The 16869-nt window shown below is 42.0% G+C and overlaps 1 protein-coding gene across 1 annotated transcript in view; it reads left to right on the top strand.

The window, feature by feature from the left end:
- Positions 1 to 15224, top strand: part of LOC123153368 (uncharacterized) — a 58632-nt gene extending 43408 nt beyond the window's left edge. Inside the window, exons 2-4 of the mRNA XM_044572522.1 lie at positions 11831 to 12457; positions 13074 to 13190; positions 14936 to 15224. Of these exons, the coding sequence (XP_044428457.1) occupies positions 11831 to 12457; positions 13074 to 13190; positions 14936 to 15012 (821 nt within the window). The 3' untranslated portion in view covers positions 15013 to 15224. The remainder of the gene's footprint in view (positions 1 to 11830; positions 12458 to 13073; positions 13191 to 14935) is intronic.
- The last annotated feature ends 1645 nt before the right edge of the window (positions 15225 to 16869 follow it).

The following is a 16869-nucleotide window of genomic DNA, read 5'->3' as shown; positions in this document are numbered from 1 at the left end:
AACCCTAGATCCCCCCGGTGTCTATATAAATCGGAGGGTGTAGTCCGGAAAGGATATACTCAATACCGTAGTCATACAGGCTAGACTTCTAGGGTTTAGCCATTACAATCTCGTGGTAGATCAACTCTTGTAATACTCATACTCATCAATATCAATCAAGTAGGGAGTAGGGTATTACCACGATAGAGAGGGCCCGAACTTGGGTAAACATCGTGTCCCTTGTCTCCTGTTACCATCAACCTTAGACGCACAGTTCGGGACCCCCTACCCGAGATCCGCTAGTTTTGACACCGACAAGGGGGCCGCCCCCCTCTTTCCTTCTCCCTCTCTCCCCCTTCCCCTTTTCCCTCTCCGGTGGAAGGAAGGAGGGGGGGCAGAATCCTACTTGGACTAGGACTCCAAGTAGGACTCGCCCCTTATGGCGCGCTCCCTAGGCCGGCCACCTCCTCCTACTCCCCCTTTATATACGGAGGCGGGGGGCACCCCAAAGGCACAACAGACATCCCTTAGCCATGTGCGGTGCCCCCTCCATAGTTTACCACCTCGGTCATATCATCGTAGTGCTTAGGTGAGCCCTGCGCCGGTAACTTTATCATCACCATTGCCACGCCGTCGTGCTGACGGAACTCTCCCTCATCCTCAACTGGATCAAGAGCTCGAGGGACGTCGTTGTGCTGAATGTGTGCTGAACACGGAGGTGCCATACGTTCAGTGCTAGGATCGGTTGGATAGTGAAGACGTTCGACTACATCAACCACGTTACTAAACGCTTCCGCTTTCGGTCTACGAGGGTACTTGGACACACTCTCCCCTCTCATTGCTATGCATCTCCTAGTTAGATCTTGCGTGATCGTAGGAATTTTTTTTGAATTACTACGTTCCCCAACAAAGCTCCGGTTTGTAAGAAGTTTCTACCAAAACTTGTCCCAAATTGCACTATTTTTTTACCACAGCATGTTGGTGCTATGTCATAACACCATGCCAAGTTTCATGATTTTGAGGTGAGTTTTGGATTTACAGTAATTTTAAAACTAGGTTTCTCAATGTTTACTGTCGAGTCAAACTGCCCTGGATAGGCTTTTCCATCATGGGTCCCAAATGACAAATCCAAATTTGTCACTACCATGTAGCTTTTCTTATAAAGAATTACAACCCATTTGGTGTGCTAGCTGAAAATTAGTTTGTGGGTGCTGGTGGCGCTAAGAACTTGTGGTTCTATAATGAACAAAGATCTCAAGGATCCCACGAGAGCGAGGTTCTTTCCCTATGTTGTGAATGCTTATAATATTTATGTCTTAATTAAAGAAATGGCAAGCCATTGGCCTAGTATGAAAGAAAATATGGGTCAAAGCCGAGTTGAAAAGGGCAGCAATATCTAACCCCAGCTTACAGAAAGGTACAAAAGCACGATGATTAATTGCTCATCAGGTTTACACAAAATCCAGATTGAACAGGACAATAACAACTAACTCAACCAAAGTTTTTGGCAGTCACAATCAAATGGATCGGTCTGATCCATAAAATCAAGATCCTGGACTAGAAATTCTACTGGTACATGATAACAAGTTGTTGTAAATAGAAGCCGAGCATGTTCAGAAGCCCTTTTGTCCACATGAAACTTCTTTTTATGCTATTCAACACTTGCAGCCATAAGAAATTTCTTGTCGAAAAACTTAATCCTCATGGACAATAGTGCCCTCGCATTCAACATGAAGAATGTGACAAAGCTAGTGTTTGCATTGTTGGATGCATATCCTTCCAGCGTTACTGTCTTCAAACGAATGTCATGAGATCTGAAAAAATCCCGGTGCTTCTTGAACCATCGATTGGTTATATTTGTTTCTCCATGTGTTAGTGCCTAAATAGAGATGAAGATTGAAAACACTTAATGTCTAAAAAAGATTATGTTGAAATAGTGATAGATGAATGATTAATTATAGTATGTTATATATGGGCTTTCAATGTGCGTGAAATCATCACCTTTATATACAAATTCTCTAGACATGGAAAGCATTGCAGCAAGCCAATAATCGTGTTGAGATCAAAACACCACATACTGATATGTAAGGTCTTGACAGAATTCACCATCACTGATAGGATGGACAAGCTCTTCATTGAGCATAGAACATAATATTAGTACCAAAAGTGTACTCCAAGATGATACTTATGCGGAGAAATGAAAAAAAGAAGATAACAAATGTTTACGTGAATTATATAGTACCTCAATAGGTGTGGAGCCAAACACCTTCTTGACCATCTAAAAGGATCACGAATTGCACCCAAGGTCTCCAGTTTAGGCGCAGAGACTACATTTATTTGCGAAGGTACTATACCACAATCAAGGAGCAACCTTTAAAGTGAAGGGGCATCTTCGATGATGAGATCATGTCCAAAAAAACAAATTCCCATGCTTACAAGGTGGGGCGACTTTATTTTGACACAACAGATACAAATTTCCATTCCAAAAACAAGCAGCAAGCGCTCCAGGGCAGGGCAGTTGGAGTGGATGATGCTGTGCAGTGCGGCCTCCGACAGATCAACCACCACAAGCGTAAGTTTTTTTAGTACTGGAGTCAAAGCTTTTGTACCAGATTGTATTCTAGATGGCACTGGGATAAGGTGGCAGTGTGGAGAGAGGAGGAAAACCACGAGATGTTGATCGGTGGTGAGGGCACTGATACATCGGTTCGTGGTATGTTACATACATAGTCATGGTAGAATTCAAGCTGCTGGAGTTTATCAAATTGACAGGATGTCAGCCAGGCAGCCACCGTGCAGGGTATGTCCAGCAGGTAGCATGCTGGGATGCAAATGCGTTGAACGGAGCCCTTGTGGGAGGAGATGATGGCTCCGGGGAGTTCATAATCATAATCGACAGATAGCTGACGACAGTCGAGATTAAGAGGCGTGGTACGCCACAGAGTGCGCCATCGAGATGCTAGGAATTGTGTGCGGCAGCCATCCTTGGTGGGGAGAAGGGAGATGATCTCCCCAAGGATGCCATCCGGAAGACCGCTGATGCGGTCCGCCGGAGATTCTACTGGTTCATCAGGTCCAGGGGCGCTTTTGGCCGCACAGCCGGGGTCCAAGATATACATCCGGTGGCGGCGCTGGTGAGAGCTTCATCTGCGTACATACCAATCGGAAAGAAAAAAATGGCATAAACATACATGTAGGACATTCAAAATCAATTCTCAATATCTAGAAGAAAAAAGGCACAAACATATATGTAGGACATTCAAAATCAATTCTCAAGATGTGGCCACGAATTATTAGCACGCAAGCTATCCCTAGTTGGATTATTATCAAAAAATCATGTGTACAGAACAAACAATTGATCACTAACTCTATACGGATAACATTCAAAAAATCAATACACTATGTGCATCTAACGGGTCTTAGTTACTCTGATTTCATGGACCGAGAGAACATAACCATAGGATTTGTATTCCAGAAAAATTATAGAGGGCGGAGTAACCAGAGAAAACACATGATATGTTTGCCGCACAAATAGGTATATAGACGACTAACCGGTTTTCCATCGGAGTCGCAGTCGTTGCCGGAGTTACTATTAAACTCCGCCTCCGGCAGGGGGGCACGATGGTGCCGGCGTAGTCAAGGTCGTGTTGCTGCCCGCACGAGACCTCGTCTGCGGCGATGGCAACCTCTGTGCCCAGCTTCACGCGTTGCGCGGGTGCTTCACCAGCCCCGGCGTCGCCACTCCCTCCGATGGTGCGCTTCAGCGGCATCCTCATACACTCCAGAGTCGAGACGTTGGTGACTATTATGGAACAGTGGTGCGGCCGCCTATTATGGCCAGCGGCTTGGGCGTGCAATTAATATGGACCAATGGGAGCGAGGCAGGGTGCTGTCAAATCTGTCTCGCCTACCAGTGAGCCTCTGCGACAGACTTCTGCCATTCCTACCATCATTTCACACAGCTACTAATACATCCATTTTGCATCATGTTTTCCTACTGTTATTTATGATGTTTTTATCCACAATAATGCTTTTTGGAGTAATTCTAATGCCTTTTCTCTCATAATATGCAAGGTATACACAAAGAGGGAGAATTCCGGCAGCTGGAAATCTGGACCTGGAAAAGTTACGCCAGGCTACCTATTTTCCACAACTCCAAACAAGCTGAAACTTTGCGGAGAATTTTTATGGAATATATGAAGAATATTGGAGCAAATAAGTACCAGAGGGGGGCCAGCAGGTGGGCACAACCCACCTAGGCACGCCAGGGAGCCTAGGCGCGCCCTGGTGGGTTATGCTCACCCAGGCCCACCTCCGGTGCCCATCTTCTGGTATATAAGTAATTTTGACCTAGAAAAAAAAATAGGGAGAGGACTTTCGAGACAGAGGGCCACCATCTTGAGGCGGAACTTGGGCAGGAGCACTTTTGCCCTCCGGCGGAGCGATTCGGCCGGGGGAACTTCCCTCCCAGAGGAGGAAATCATCGTCATCATCATCACTAACAACTTTCCCATCTTGGGGAGGGCAATCTCGATCAACATCTTCAACAACACCATCTCATATCAAACCCTAGTTCATCTCTTATGTTCCATCTTGTTACCAGAACTGTATATTGGTGCTTGTGGGTGACTAGTAGTATTGATTATATCTTATAGTTGATTACTATACAGTTTATTTGGTGGAAGATTATATGTTCAGATCAAATATGCTATTTAATACGCCTCTCATCTTGAGCATGATTATCATTTGTGAGTAGTTACTTTTGTTCTTGAGGTCACGGGAGAAATCATGTTGCAAGTAATCATGTGAACTTGATATGTGTTCGATATTTTGATAGTATGTATGTTGTGATTCCCTTAGTGGTGTCATGTGAACGTCGACTACATGACACTTCACCATATTTGGACCTAAGGGAATGCATTGTGGAGTAGAAATTAGATGATGGGTTGCGAGAGTGATAGAAGCTTAAACCCCAGTTTATGCGTTATTCCGTAAGGGACCGATTGGATCCAAAAGTTTAGGGTATAATTTATTCTTAATACTTTTCTCATAGTTGCGGATGCTTGCAGGAGGGTTAATCATAAGTAGGAGGTTTGTTCAAGTAAGAACAGCACCTAAGCACTGGTCCACCCACATATCAAATTATCAAAGTAGCGAACACGAATCAAGCCAACAAGGTGAAAGTAACTAGATGAAAATCCTGTGTACCCTCAAGAACGCTTTGCTTATCATAAGAGACTGTTTTGGCATGTCCTTTGCCTCAAAAGGATTGGGCTACCTTTCTGCACTTTTGCTACTGTTATCGTTACTCGCTCATTACAAATTATCTTGCCATCAAACTACTCTGTTACTTACAATTTTAGCACTTGCAGACATTACCTTGCTGAAAACCACTTGTCATTTCCTTCTGCTCCTCGTTGGGTTCGACACACTTACTTATCAAAAAGAGCTACAATTGATCCCATATACTTGTGGGTCATCAAGGGTATTTTCTGGCGCCGTTGCCGGTGAGTGAAGCGTCTTTGGTAAGTGGAATTTGTTAAGGTAACATTTATATAGTGTGCTGAAATTTACTATCACTGGATACTATGGAAAATAATACTTTGAGGGGTTTGTTCGGGGTATCTTCACCTCGACCAGAACCACAATTAGCTACCCCTCAACCTACATCACCTACTAAAAATATTGAATATGAAATTCCTTCAGTTATGATAGAACAACTGCTAGCTAATCCTTATGCAGGAGACGGAACCGAACATCCTGATATGCACTTGATGTATGTGGATTGTTCAAGCTTGCAGGTTTACCCGGAGATGAAGTAATGAAGAAGGTTTTCCCTTTATCTTTGAATGGAAAAGCATTGGCATGGTATATTCTATGCGATGATATTTGATCCTGGAATTGGAATCGATTGAAATTGGAGTTCCATCAAAAAAATTATCCTACAAATCTAGTTCATCGTGATCGGAATTATATATATATATATATATATATATATATATATATAATTTTTGGCCTCGTGAAGGAGAAAGTATCACTCTAGCTTGGGGGAGGCTGAAGTCAATGTTATACTCATTCCCCAATCATGAGCTCTCAAGAGAAATTATTATCCAAAAATTTTATGCTCGGCTTTCTTGTAATGATCAAACCATGCTTGATACTTCTTGTCCTTGTTCTTTTATGAAGAAGACTATTGAATTCTGGTGGGATCTTTTGGAAAGAATTAAACGCAACTCTGAAGATTGGGAACTCGACAAAGGTAAAGAGGCAAGTATTAAACTTAAATATGATTGTGTTAAATCTTTTATGGATACTGATGCTTGTCAAAAGTTTAGCACTAAATATGGACTTGACTCTGAGATAGTAGCCTCCTTTTGTGAATCATTTGCTACTCATATTGATCTCCCTAAAGACAAGTGGTTTAAATATCATCCACCTATTAAAGAAGAAACTAAAGAACTGGTACCAGTTAAAGAAGAAACTATAATTTATAATGTAGACCCAGTTGTTCCTACTACTTATATTGAGAAACCACCTTTCCCTGTTAGGATAAAGGAACATGCCAAAGTTTCAACTGTGGTCAACAAAAGCTATATTAGAACACCTAAATCGGATGAACAAATTAAAGTAGAACCTAGTATTGCTATCGTTAAAGATCTCTTGGAAGAAAATGTAGATGGGCATGTTATTTCCTTCTGTGAAGAAGTTGCTAGAATTGCCAAACCTGATAAAAAGGATAAACATAGACCTGTTATTGGCATGCCCATTGTCTCAGTTAAAATAGGGGATCACTGTCATCATGGTTTATGTGACATAGGTGCTAGATTAAGTGCTATCCTTTATTCCTTATATCAAGAAATTATGAATGGCATAGCACCCGCAGAGATAGAAGACATAGATGTTACTATCAAACTTGCTAATAGAGACACTATATCACCAATTGGGATTGTTAGAGATGTTGAAGTCTTGTGTGGGAAAATAAAATACCCTACTAATTTTCTTGTTCTTGGTTCCCCACAAGATCACTTTTGTCCCATTATCTTTGGTAGACCTTTCTTGAACACCGTTAATTCTAGAATAGACTACGAGAAACAAACTATCGGTGTTAGTTTTGGTGATGAGTCTCATGAGTTTAATTTTTCCAAGTTTAGTAGAAAACTTCATGAAAAAGAATTTCCTAGAAAAGATGAATTAATTGGTCTTGCTTCTATTGTTGTGTCTCCTACTGATCCACTAGAACAATATTTGCTGGACCATGAAAATGATTTACAGATGCATGAAAGAAATAAAATAGATAAGATTTTCTTTGAACAACGTCCTCTGCTTAAACACAATTTGCCCATTGAAACTCTAGGAGATCCTCCTCCACCTAAAGGTGATCATGTGTTTGAATTAAAGCAATTTCCAGACACTTTGAAATATGTTTATCTTGATAAAAAGAAGATATATCCTGTTATTATTAGTGCTAACCTTTCAAAACATGAACAAGAAAGATTATTGAAAGTTCTAAGGAAGCACCGAGCTGCTATTGGATATAGCCTTGATGATTTAAAGGGCATTAGTCCCACTCTATGTCAGCACAAAATTAATATGGAACCTGATGCTAAACCCGTTGTTGATCACCAACGTCGGTTAAATCCGAAGATGAAAGAAGTGGTAAGAACGGAAATCTTAAAACTTCTGGAAGCAGGTATAATCTATCCCATAGCTGATAGTAGATGGGTAAGTCATGTTCATTGTGTCCACAAAAAGGGAAGTATTACTGTTGTTCCTAATCATAAGAATGAACTTATTCCGCAAAGAGTTGTTACAGGTTATAGAATGGTAATTGATTTTAGAAAATTAAACAAAGCAACTAGAAAAGATCATTACCATCTGCCTTTTATTGGTCAGATGCTAGAAAGATTATCTAAGCACACACATTTTTGCTTCCTTGATGGATATTCTGGTTTATCACAAATACCTGTTTCTCAACCTGACCAAGAAAAGACCACTTTCACTTGTCCCTTTGGAACTTATGCTTATAGACGTATGCCTTTTTGTTTATGTAATGCACCCGCTACCTTTCAAAGATGTATGACTACTATATTCTCTGACTTTTGTGAAAAGATTGTTGAGGTTTTCATGGATGATTTCTCTGTTTATGGGAAGTCTTTTGATGATTGTTTAAGCAATCTTGACCGAGTTTTGCAGAGATGCGAGCAAACAAATCTTGTCTTGAATTGGGAAAAGTGCCACTTTATGGTTAATGAAGGCATTGTCCTGGGTCATAAAATTTCTGAATGAGGTATTGAAGTGGACAAAGCTAATATTGATGTAATTGAGAAAATGCCATGTCCTAAAGATATCAAAGGTATTCGTAGTTTCCATGGTCATGCTGGTTTCTATAGGAGATTTATCAAAGATTTTTATAAAATCTCTAGGCCTCTCACGAAGCTTTTGCAAAAGGACATTCCTTTTGTTTTTGATGATGATTGTTTAGAAGCCTTTGAAACACTCAAGAAAGCCTTAATTTCTGCACCTATTGTTCAACTACCTGATTGGAAATTGCCTTTCGAAATTATGTGTGATCCTACTGATTATGATGTTGGTGCTGTTCTAGGACAAAGAGTTGATAAGAAACTGAATGTTATTCATTATGCTAGTAAAACTCTAGACATTGCTCACTGAAATTATGCTACTACTGAAAAAGAATTCTTAGCAGTGGTGTTTGCTTGTGATAAATTTAGATCTTACATTGTTGAAAAGTAATTGTTCACACTGATCATGCTGCTATTAAATATCTTATGGAAAAGAAAGGTGCTAAACCTAGACTTATTCGACGGGTTCTCTTGCTACAAGAATTTGATTTACAATTCACTGATAGAAAAGGGGCTGATAACCCAAGAGCTGATAACTTGTCTAGGCTTGAAAAATGTGCCTTATGACCCACTACCTATTGATGATTGTTTTCCTAATGAGCAGTTAGCTGCAATAAATGTTGCTCACAACACTCCTTGGTATGCTGACTATGCTAATTACATTGTTGCTAAATATTTACCACCTAGTTTTACATATCAAGAAAATAAAAAAAAATTCTTTTATGATTTAAGACACTACTTTTGGGATGACCCACATCTTTATAAAGAAGGAGTAGATGGTATTATTAGACCTTGTGTACCTGAGCATGAATAGGGACATATCCTACGGAAATGTCACTCTGAACCTTATGGCAATAGAACTGCCCACAAGGTATTGCAATCTGGATTTTATTGACATACTCTCTTCAAGGATGCCCGTAAGTTTGTCTTATCTTGTGATGAATGCCAAAGAATAGGTAATATCGGTAAGCGTCAAGAAATGCCTATGAATTATTCACTTGCTGTTGAACCATGTGATGTTTGGGGATTTGATTACATGGGACCTTTTCCTTCCTCTAATGGGTATACACATATTTTGGTTATTGTTGATTGTGTTACTAAATGGGTAGAAGCTATTCCAACCAGTTGTGGTGATCACAACACCTCTATTAAAATGCTTAAGGAAGTTATTTTCCCAAGGTTTGGAGTCCCTAGATATTTAATGACTAATGGTGGTTCATGATAACCCACAAGTATAGGGGATCACTTGTAGCCTCTTTCGATAAGTACGAGTGTCAAACCCAACGAGGAGCTAAAGGTAAAACAAATATTTCCTCAAGTTCTATCGACCACCGACACAACTCTATGCACGCACTACGAGGGAAAACCTTATACACAGAATCTTACCAGTAGCGCGGGACAAAAATAAGCGCTACTACTAATTACCACTAGCACGTGGCAAAGAAACGCGCTGCAACTAAGTTTATAATAGTAGCGCGTCTCAGCGAAGAAGCGCTGCAACTACAATTCCCCTAATGTTCACGCCAGGCTACCAATAGTAGTAGCGAGCTAAAGCAAAGCACGCTGCTGCTAAGGTTGTTGTAGTAGTGTGTTTTACGCAGAAAGCGCTACTGCTAATGAAAGGAAAATCAAATGAAAAACATATAGAAAAGTAAATGAAAATGGAAGAAAATAGAAAAAGGGGAAGGAAAAAAATGAAAATATGAAGGAAAAGGTATGATAAATAAAAATAAAGATAAAGGCGTAGCAGTAGCGCGTTCTGTCAGATAGCGCTATAGCTAAGTTAGCTATAGCTGATGTAGCAATAGCGCTTTTCCTGGACCGCGCTACTGCTATTTTTGACTTAACCGCGCGGTTCTTCTTCTCCACGACCACTTCCCCCAAATCCAACTCCTCTGCTATCATCGCGTCGTCGTCGCCCTGCATTGCCGTCGGCCACCCACTACTAGGGAAAAGGCTAGCAGCAGCGCGGGTTTTAGGTGTATCAGTAGCGCGCGGACCGGCGCTACTAATAAGGCGCTACAGCTAACACATAGCAGTAGCGCGTGCTCACCAGCGCTACTGCTACACAAGTGTAGCAGCAGCACACTTAGTGGAAGCTCACTACTGCTAATAGCTATATCACGCTTCTTCCATGCGCGCTACTGCTACTACCGCGCAGCTGCTAACTTTTCTCCACTCGCTACTGCTAATTTTAGTAGTTTTTTGTTTTTTTTCGGCATATTTGTTTTGTATTTGAACAGGCTTTATAGAAGAATCTTTAGCACATACAAATGTCATCATGATACACATACAAATGCCTGCGAGACCACAGATATAATCATAGCATATACATACAAATAGTCTCATCATAATCATCATCCAACACAAAGTGGTCTCTCGTCATTATCTCGAAAATAGCAATACAAGTCTTGATTACATGCAAATACATCGTCATCCATCTAAACAATGATATATGCGAGAAGAGCTATCACTTTGTGTACATGAGTTCGTATCCCTCTCTCGCATTAGCGTGAACCTAAACTAACTACTGTCTGTCGCTCGGAAACCGGAAACCAGTACACCTGGGCCTGACACTCCGGCCACTTGTCGTATATATACTCCTGGTGTAGCACTTCTTCGCCATCTATGATCTATGCACCTGCATCGTCACATGAGTCGATGATATGCAACATATATAGTTGAGCAACAGAAAGAGACAGACTTGGCAAAAATAGAAACAACATATCATAAGCATAAATAACAAAGTTCATCGTACCCCAAAATGCCCTAACTAGAGTGATTTTCGCTAGTCGAGGAGGAGGACGGTTTAATTACATCACAAATAAAGTTTCACCATGCATAACTCAATGTTTTTTCATACAGAATGTATGGACTAAACGGACACATTGTCATATATCGACAATCACTCCAACATGTCGTTCCATCCATCCAAGTCAGGGAGATAGTCCTTGAGCTTAGTGAAAGGCTTCATGTCGAGACGCTGAGAGGCTATCCATGTTCGGACGTCTTCCCGCGACATTTGTCCTTCTCCGTAGAACATCCCTCTTTTTCCGATGACCTCCTTCATGATGATTTGGGCAAGTTCGCGTTGGATGTTATAGAACTCAGCTCGAAGTCGATGATCCTCGATATCTCCTATGTCCTTTGCCCATTGTAAAATATGGGCATCGCCGGATCTAGGTGACATGCGAAGGTTCTGGTGATCCCGTCTGTACTCCAGCATGTGGTGTAGGACATAGAATCCATCATTCACTACACCACAACACTTAATTAGGGGCAGTTAACTGCCGGGATAAATAGTGGGTTAAGGACAAACTATCTGCTAGGGATGTCGTTACTGCCGGTAGAAGTACTTAAGGGCAATAAACTGCCGGCAGAAGTGTAGGAACGAGGGCGCACAAACTGCCGGCAATGATTTTTGTTTGTAAGGACACAGTGTCTGCCGTCACAACTAAACTATGGCCCACTATGTGCCGGAGTGTCTGTAGGGCGCGAGACTGAAATTGGCCCAGTTGCGCGCGTACCGCGCGAGAGGCCCGCGAAAAGTTTGCACCAAATAGCCGCCGCCCCAAATAGGTCTTCCCCAAATCGAACCCTCATCCACACTGTCCTCTCCCACACCAACGCCGCCGCCCCCGCCCCCGTCCTCGTCCGCCTTAGATCTCCACCGCCGACGACGACCCCCATCGGTGTCGATGGCGCCCGGTGCGTCGAGGTCGACGTCGCCTCCTTCCATAGTCATGCGAGGTCGAATCCTCGGCTCCCTCCCTTCGACACCACCGACGGTGTGTCGAGGTCGATCCGTCGATGTCGCCCCCCTCTCCCGCACCAGACCCCACGGAGAAATCTGAGCCTCCTCCATTGGCCTGCGAGCGTGGCGATGACAAGCGCTAGAGGAACCGTTGCTGCTTGGCTCCTCCACTGTCTCAGGGTCGTCGCGCCACCACCATGCTGTCGCGCTCCGATTCTCCGCGGCCCTCCACGGCTCGGCGCTGACGAGGACCGACGGGATCCCCGCCACTGCTTCCTCCACCCAGCGGCGAGAGCTGTGCCCGCTCTTCACTACGCCGGCACACCACGCTGCTCAGATCCGTCATGGTGGAAACCCGATACAGGTGGCCTTCCTTCAGATCTTTTTTGGTTTCTGTCGAATTTGTCAGCTGCTCAGAGGAGGTGAGGCTGTTATTCTTTTTTGTTTGATGGGAGTTATTCCCAACTTATTGTTTGGTCGATTTTGTTCCTGCTACCATGGACAGCCAGCCACCATGGCCTCTGAACTTTTGTCTGTTCGTGAGCTTGGAGAGCTGACACTTCGCTTTTTTGTGCCTATATTTGGCCACATTGTTTCTTAGCAAATATTCATCATCTAACATTATACATATATACACACTGGAAGTCTGAAAATATGCTGGCAAAAGCTACTTGCTTTGAAAGAAGCAATAAGGTTTATATTCAGCGGGACTGCAATTGTGACACCTTATAGCTACAACTCCTCTTGAAATTGAATTGTGGAAGGATGTGTCATATTGGAAGTGAAACTGTGTGCATGTAAGCTCTAATCAAGCTCTTCTGGTGAAATTCAACTTTTTTTACGACATAGTAACACAGTTATGTTTGATGGCCATGAAGGCATCAACACAAACACGTGTTTTTAATTCACTCATTTATTGTATGGTTTTGAATCATGTTAGACACATCCTAGTTTTGGAATTGAACTGTCTAAACATACAGACACCTGCGGGTCCACATCCTCCATGTCCTCTGCAATGAAGCAACAGAGCATCTACCCTCCGCAATGTTCTTCCCCTGGATCAATAGCGCTGCCTCCTTTTCCCCTTTATTTGTCAGGTGAGATTTCATATTTTGTGCCTTTTTTCTTCCGAGCTAGTTCTACTGTCATCACCAAAAGAGCAGGCCAGCAATTTGGAATATCTGATATAGTTGTTAGCTTGTGCTGCTACGAAATGTGTAAAAGTGTAATAGTCCTGAAATGGTTCTAAAAATGGAACTAAAAAATAAACATAGATGAACACTAGTACTGTTAGTAGCCCTTCAGATCGAAGGACAAGGACCATTGTTGATTAATAAGTGCATAGCTTAATTAGATTCGCTGACACCTGACTAAGTTGTTGAGTTGAGCTATGGAGTTCATTTTAATTTGAGAAGAAAGCTAATCATTTTAAGTCTTCAGTCCACCTGTTTAGTTCACCTGACTAAGTTGTTTAGTTGATGCCCCAAAGTAGAACCATCTTTGTTTGTGTTGTGTGAAATACGATATGTGTACAGAACAGGTGCTGTGCTTTTATGGTATAGATGATGACATTCTTACTGCTATTTTGGTTTTTGTATTTTCTGAAATGACATGTTTCAGTTCATTATATTGTGTTGTGTGATGGCATTCCTTCTCCATATTGTATTTCTTGTTGCCTGTACTAGATACGGGTGATATGCATTTTGTTACTACATTTTTCCTTAATAGAAGTATACTTTCTGTCGCATGTTAGGCAATTTTAGTGAAACTGGTCAAGAATTGACAAGAGTAGGATGGATAAAGCTAGAAGTACACAAGCACATATTGATGGGGTAAAGAAATTCATAAATTTGGGAAGTGACCTGACCTGAGAGGCGGGGTGGCTTGGCGGCTGCCAGCGACTTCCGAGCAGGTGGGCAAGAGCAGCAATCTTGACCTGTTCCGTCGGCGCAAGTAATCGGTTCCTCGATGCTTCCTTTCACCCCACAGTATACGCGTACAGTGCTGCATTACCTTGTCATTCCTGGAGACTCTGTACAAATGTTTATCTCAGTGCAAGAAAAAGAAAGATTTGAACTGAGCATGTTTTGCCTATTTGCACATGACAGATTTTTGGCTTCGAGCTAGAACTCAGTGTTAAACTCTACTATTAGTTTTGGCTTGCTACACTGTTAGAGGGTATTCTCTTCAATGAATTCTATTAAACACAAGCTAAGATGCATGAGATACAGAAAGAAATCAGTAACCAACGGTTATTTCATTAGTTTTTTCTTCTATATACATATGATATACACTATATATACGTAGTTTTTAAAATTGATGTGGGCCTGCCCCTGCCTATTTGCACAGAGTTTTGCCTATTTGTACTGTTGTACTCTGTATAGTATAGAGTTTTGCCTACTTGCACTACTGTATTGTGTATAGTACAGAGTTTTGCCTATTTGTACACAGCTTTGACTATTTGTTCAAAATAGTACTGTATAGAGTGTTTCCTATTTGTAGAGTTTAACTCAGTGCAAAAAAAATTATTCGAACTCAGAGTACTAAATTAACTCCAGAGATGATGCTATACATGTTTAACTCAGTTTTAGTCATTGCTTTTGCAAGTCAATTGTACAGGTTCCTGTTTTCCTTATTTGCACATGAAGATATTGTATGTGTACTTCAAACAATTCCTGCTTGATCTAATAATGTAACATTGCTTGCAGTGATGATGAAGTGATGCACATTTAGAAGAGTTCTATTTATGCCGATGAGTTAAACTGCAGCATGTCAAAATCTTTAATGTGCTAATTTAAAATCTGAAACGAGAGCTCCATTTTGAGTTTCTTATTTGTTGCAGGTTTCCCTACAGAAGTTGATGGGGGTTTCGAAGATCTTCAAGCTGCTGAAGATTTGGGAGATTCGGAAGATCTTTAAGCTGTTGAAGATATGGTAGAGTGATTATGCTTTGTTTGTGGAACCTATACACTTGCTCTGCTCATTTTGCCGGTTGTTAGGCCACAATATGCTCATTTTGGTTGTGTGGCACCCCAGAAACATATGTTCTTTTGTGGCACACATGTAGAAACATATATGTATTGTACCTTTTGTGGCACGACCTGCTTATATATATATGGTTGTTATGTTAATTTATCGAATTGACTTTAAGGTTTTGGAGTGAAGTGTATGAATGAGACATGTTACTTTGATTGAAGTGTATGGATGAGACATGTTACTTTGATTGAAGTGTATGGATGAGACATGTTACTTTGAGTGAAGCATATGTATAAATTGTGTAATATGTACTGATTGTTTGAACATAATGAATGAATATTACATTAGGGATGCCTTTAACTATTTGGTAGTGAAATCTATGTGCCGGCATAAAAACTGCCGGGTAAACGAGCTTCTGCAGGCAGTTGGACTGCCGGTAATTGATGTCTCATGTACTTTGACCAATCTGCCGGGAGAAAACAAACTGCCGGCAAATAGACGGGCAAGGGCAAAGAAATTGCCGGCAAAAAATTATATGCCGGGAGAAGTTATCCCCGGCAGCCGTTCTCGTGGCGGTTCTATCTGCCGGGGGAAACACTGTCCTGGCAGTTTATCTGCCCTTGAAAGTGCTTTCTCCCGGCAGTTTTTCTGTCCTTACATCAGTGTTGTGGTGTAGTGATTAAGAGAATCGTTCGGTTGCTGGATGCAGCAGAAGTCGGTCTTATGGCCGAAGGCAGCCCTGCCGCCCCTTGTCTTCTTGTCCCTGACCTCTCCACCCCTTGCTTGGTAGTAAAACATAGCACTGTCGAGAACATCCTTGATGTGGGTGTAATCCTTTTTGTGAATGTTCTTTGACGAGTCCAAGTAAAGAGCGTGGGAGAATCGGGGGTAGAGGATGATGAGTAGTCTTGAGTTTGTTAGGAAGGCGTTGTCTCTTTGCTTTCTGTTCTACACCGGCTCCGCTCCCCGAGGCAGCGCCGGTCTCAGTCTCAGCGCCGGTCTCGATGACGGTTTGAGTCTCAGCGCCGGTCTCAGTCTTAGCACCGGTCTCAGTCTCAGCGCCAGTCTCGATGCCGGTCTGAGTCTCAGCGCCGGTCTCAGTCTCAGCACCGGTCTGCATGTCGGTCTCAGTCCCTGATGCCACCGGTTGACCGTCGGCAAGGCTAAAAAATTCTTCTGCCGCCCAGTAGACGTTGTCGCAATCACCAGAACCCTGTCCTTCATCATTGCTAGCCATGTTTCCTACGATTAAATATAGTAAATTAATTCTAGACCTAATAAAATGAATAATGACAATACAAAAGGCCTATGTTTTGTAGGAACGTTGACTCCTTCCTGGTGCGGAAAATCCCGGGCACTCGATATGTCCTAGTTTGTAGCACTCAGCTTCATTCAAAACAACAAAGCCACTTGGGCACAAACAACATGAACCACTTCAATGAAAAGATATACTCAACAATAAAAGTCTAGGAAGGGATCATCTTTAAAATAAAACTTGCCTAAATAACCTAGACAATTAACCTAATTAAACTAGTTAACCTGACTAGTTCTCTGTCAAAGCCCAAACTAATTTTCTGCACTAACCTAGGTAATTAACCTAATTAAACTAGTTAACCTAACTACTTCTCTATCAAAGCCCTAACTAAAATTTTGCCCTAACCTAGATAATTAACATAATTAAACTAGCTAACCTATGCATGAGAGAGAGAGGAGGGGTGGGGGCTTACAGATGATGGCTCCAATGGTGTCGAGGGAGGCAGTGGTGGCGAGGGAGGCAGGGGCGTCTTCGGTGACGGCGAG

Source organism: Triticum aestivum, chromosome 7A (genome assembly GCF_018294505.1).
Source record: "Triticum aestivum cultivar Chinese Spring chromosome 7A, IWGSC CS RefSeq v2.1, whole genome shotgun sequence".
NCBI classification, from domain to species: Eukaryota; Viridiplantae; Streptophyta; class Magnoliopsida; order Poales; family Poaceae; genus Triticum; species Triticum aestivum.
The sequence above is the reverse complement of the archived record's forward strand: the minus strand, read 5'-3'. Positions and strand labels throughout refer to the sequence as shown.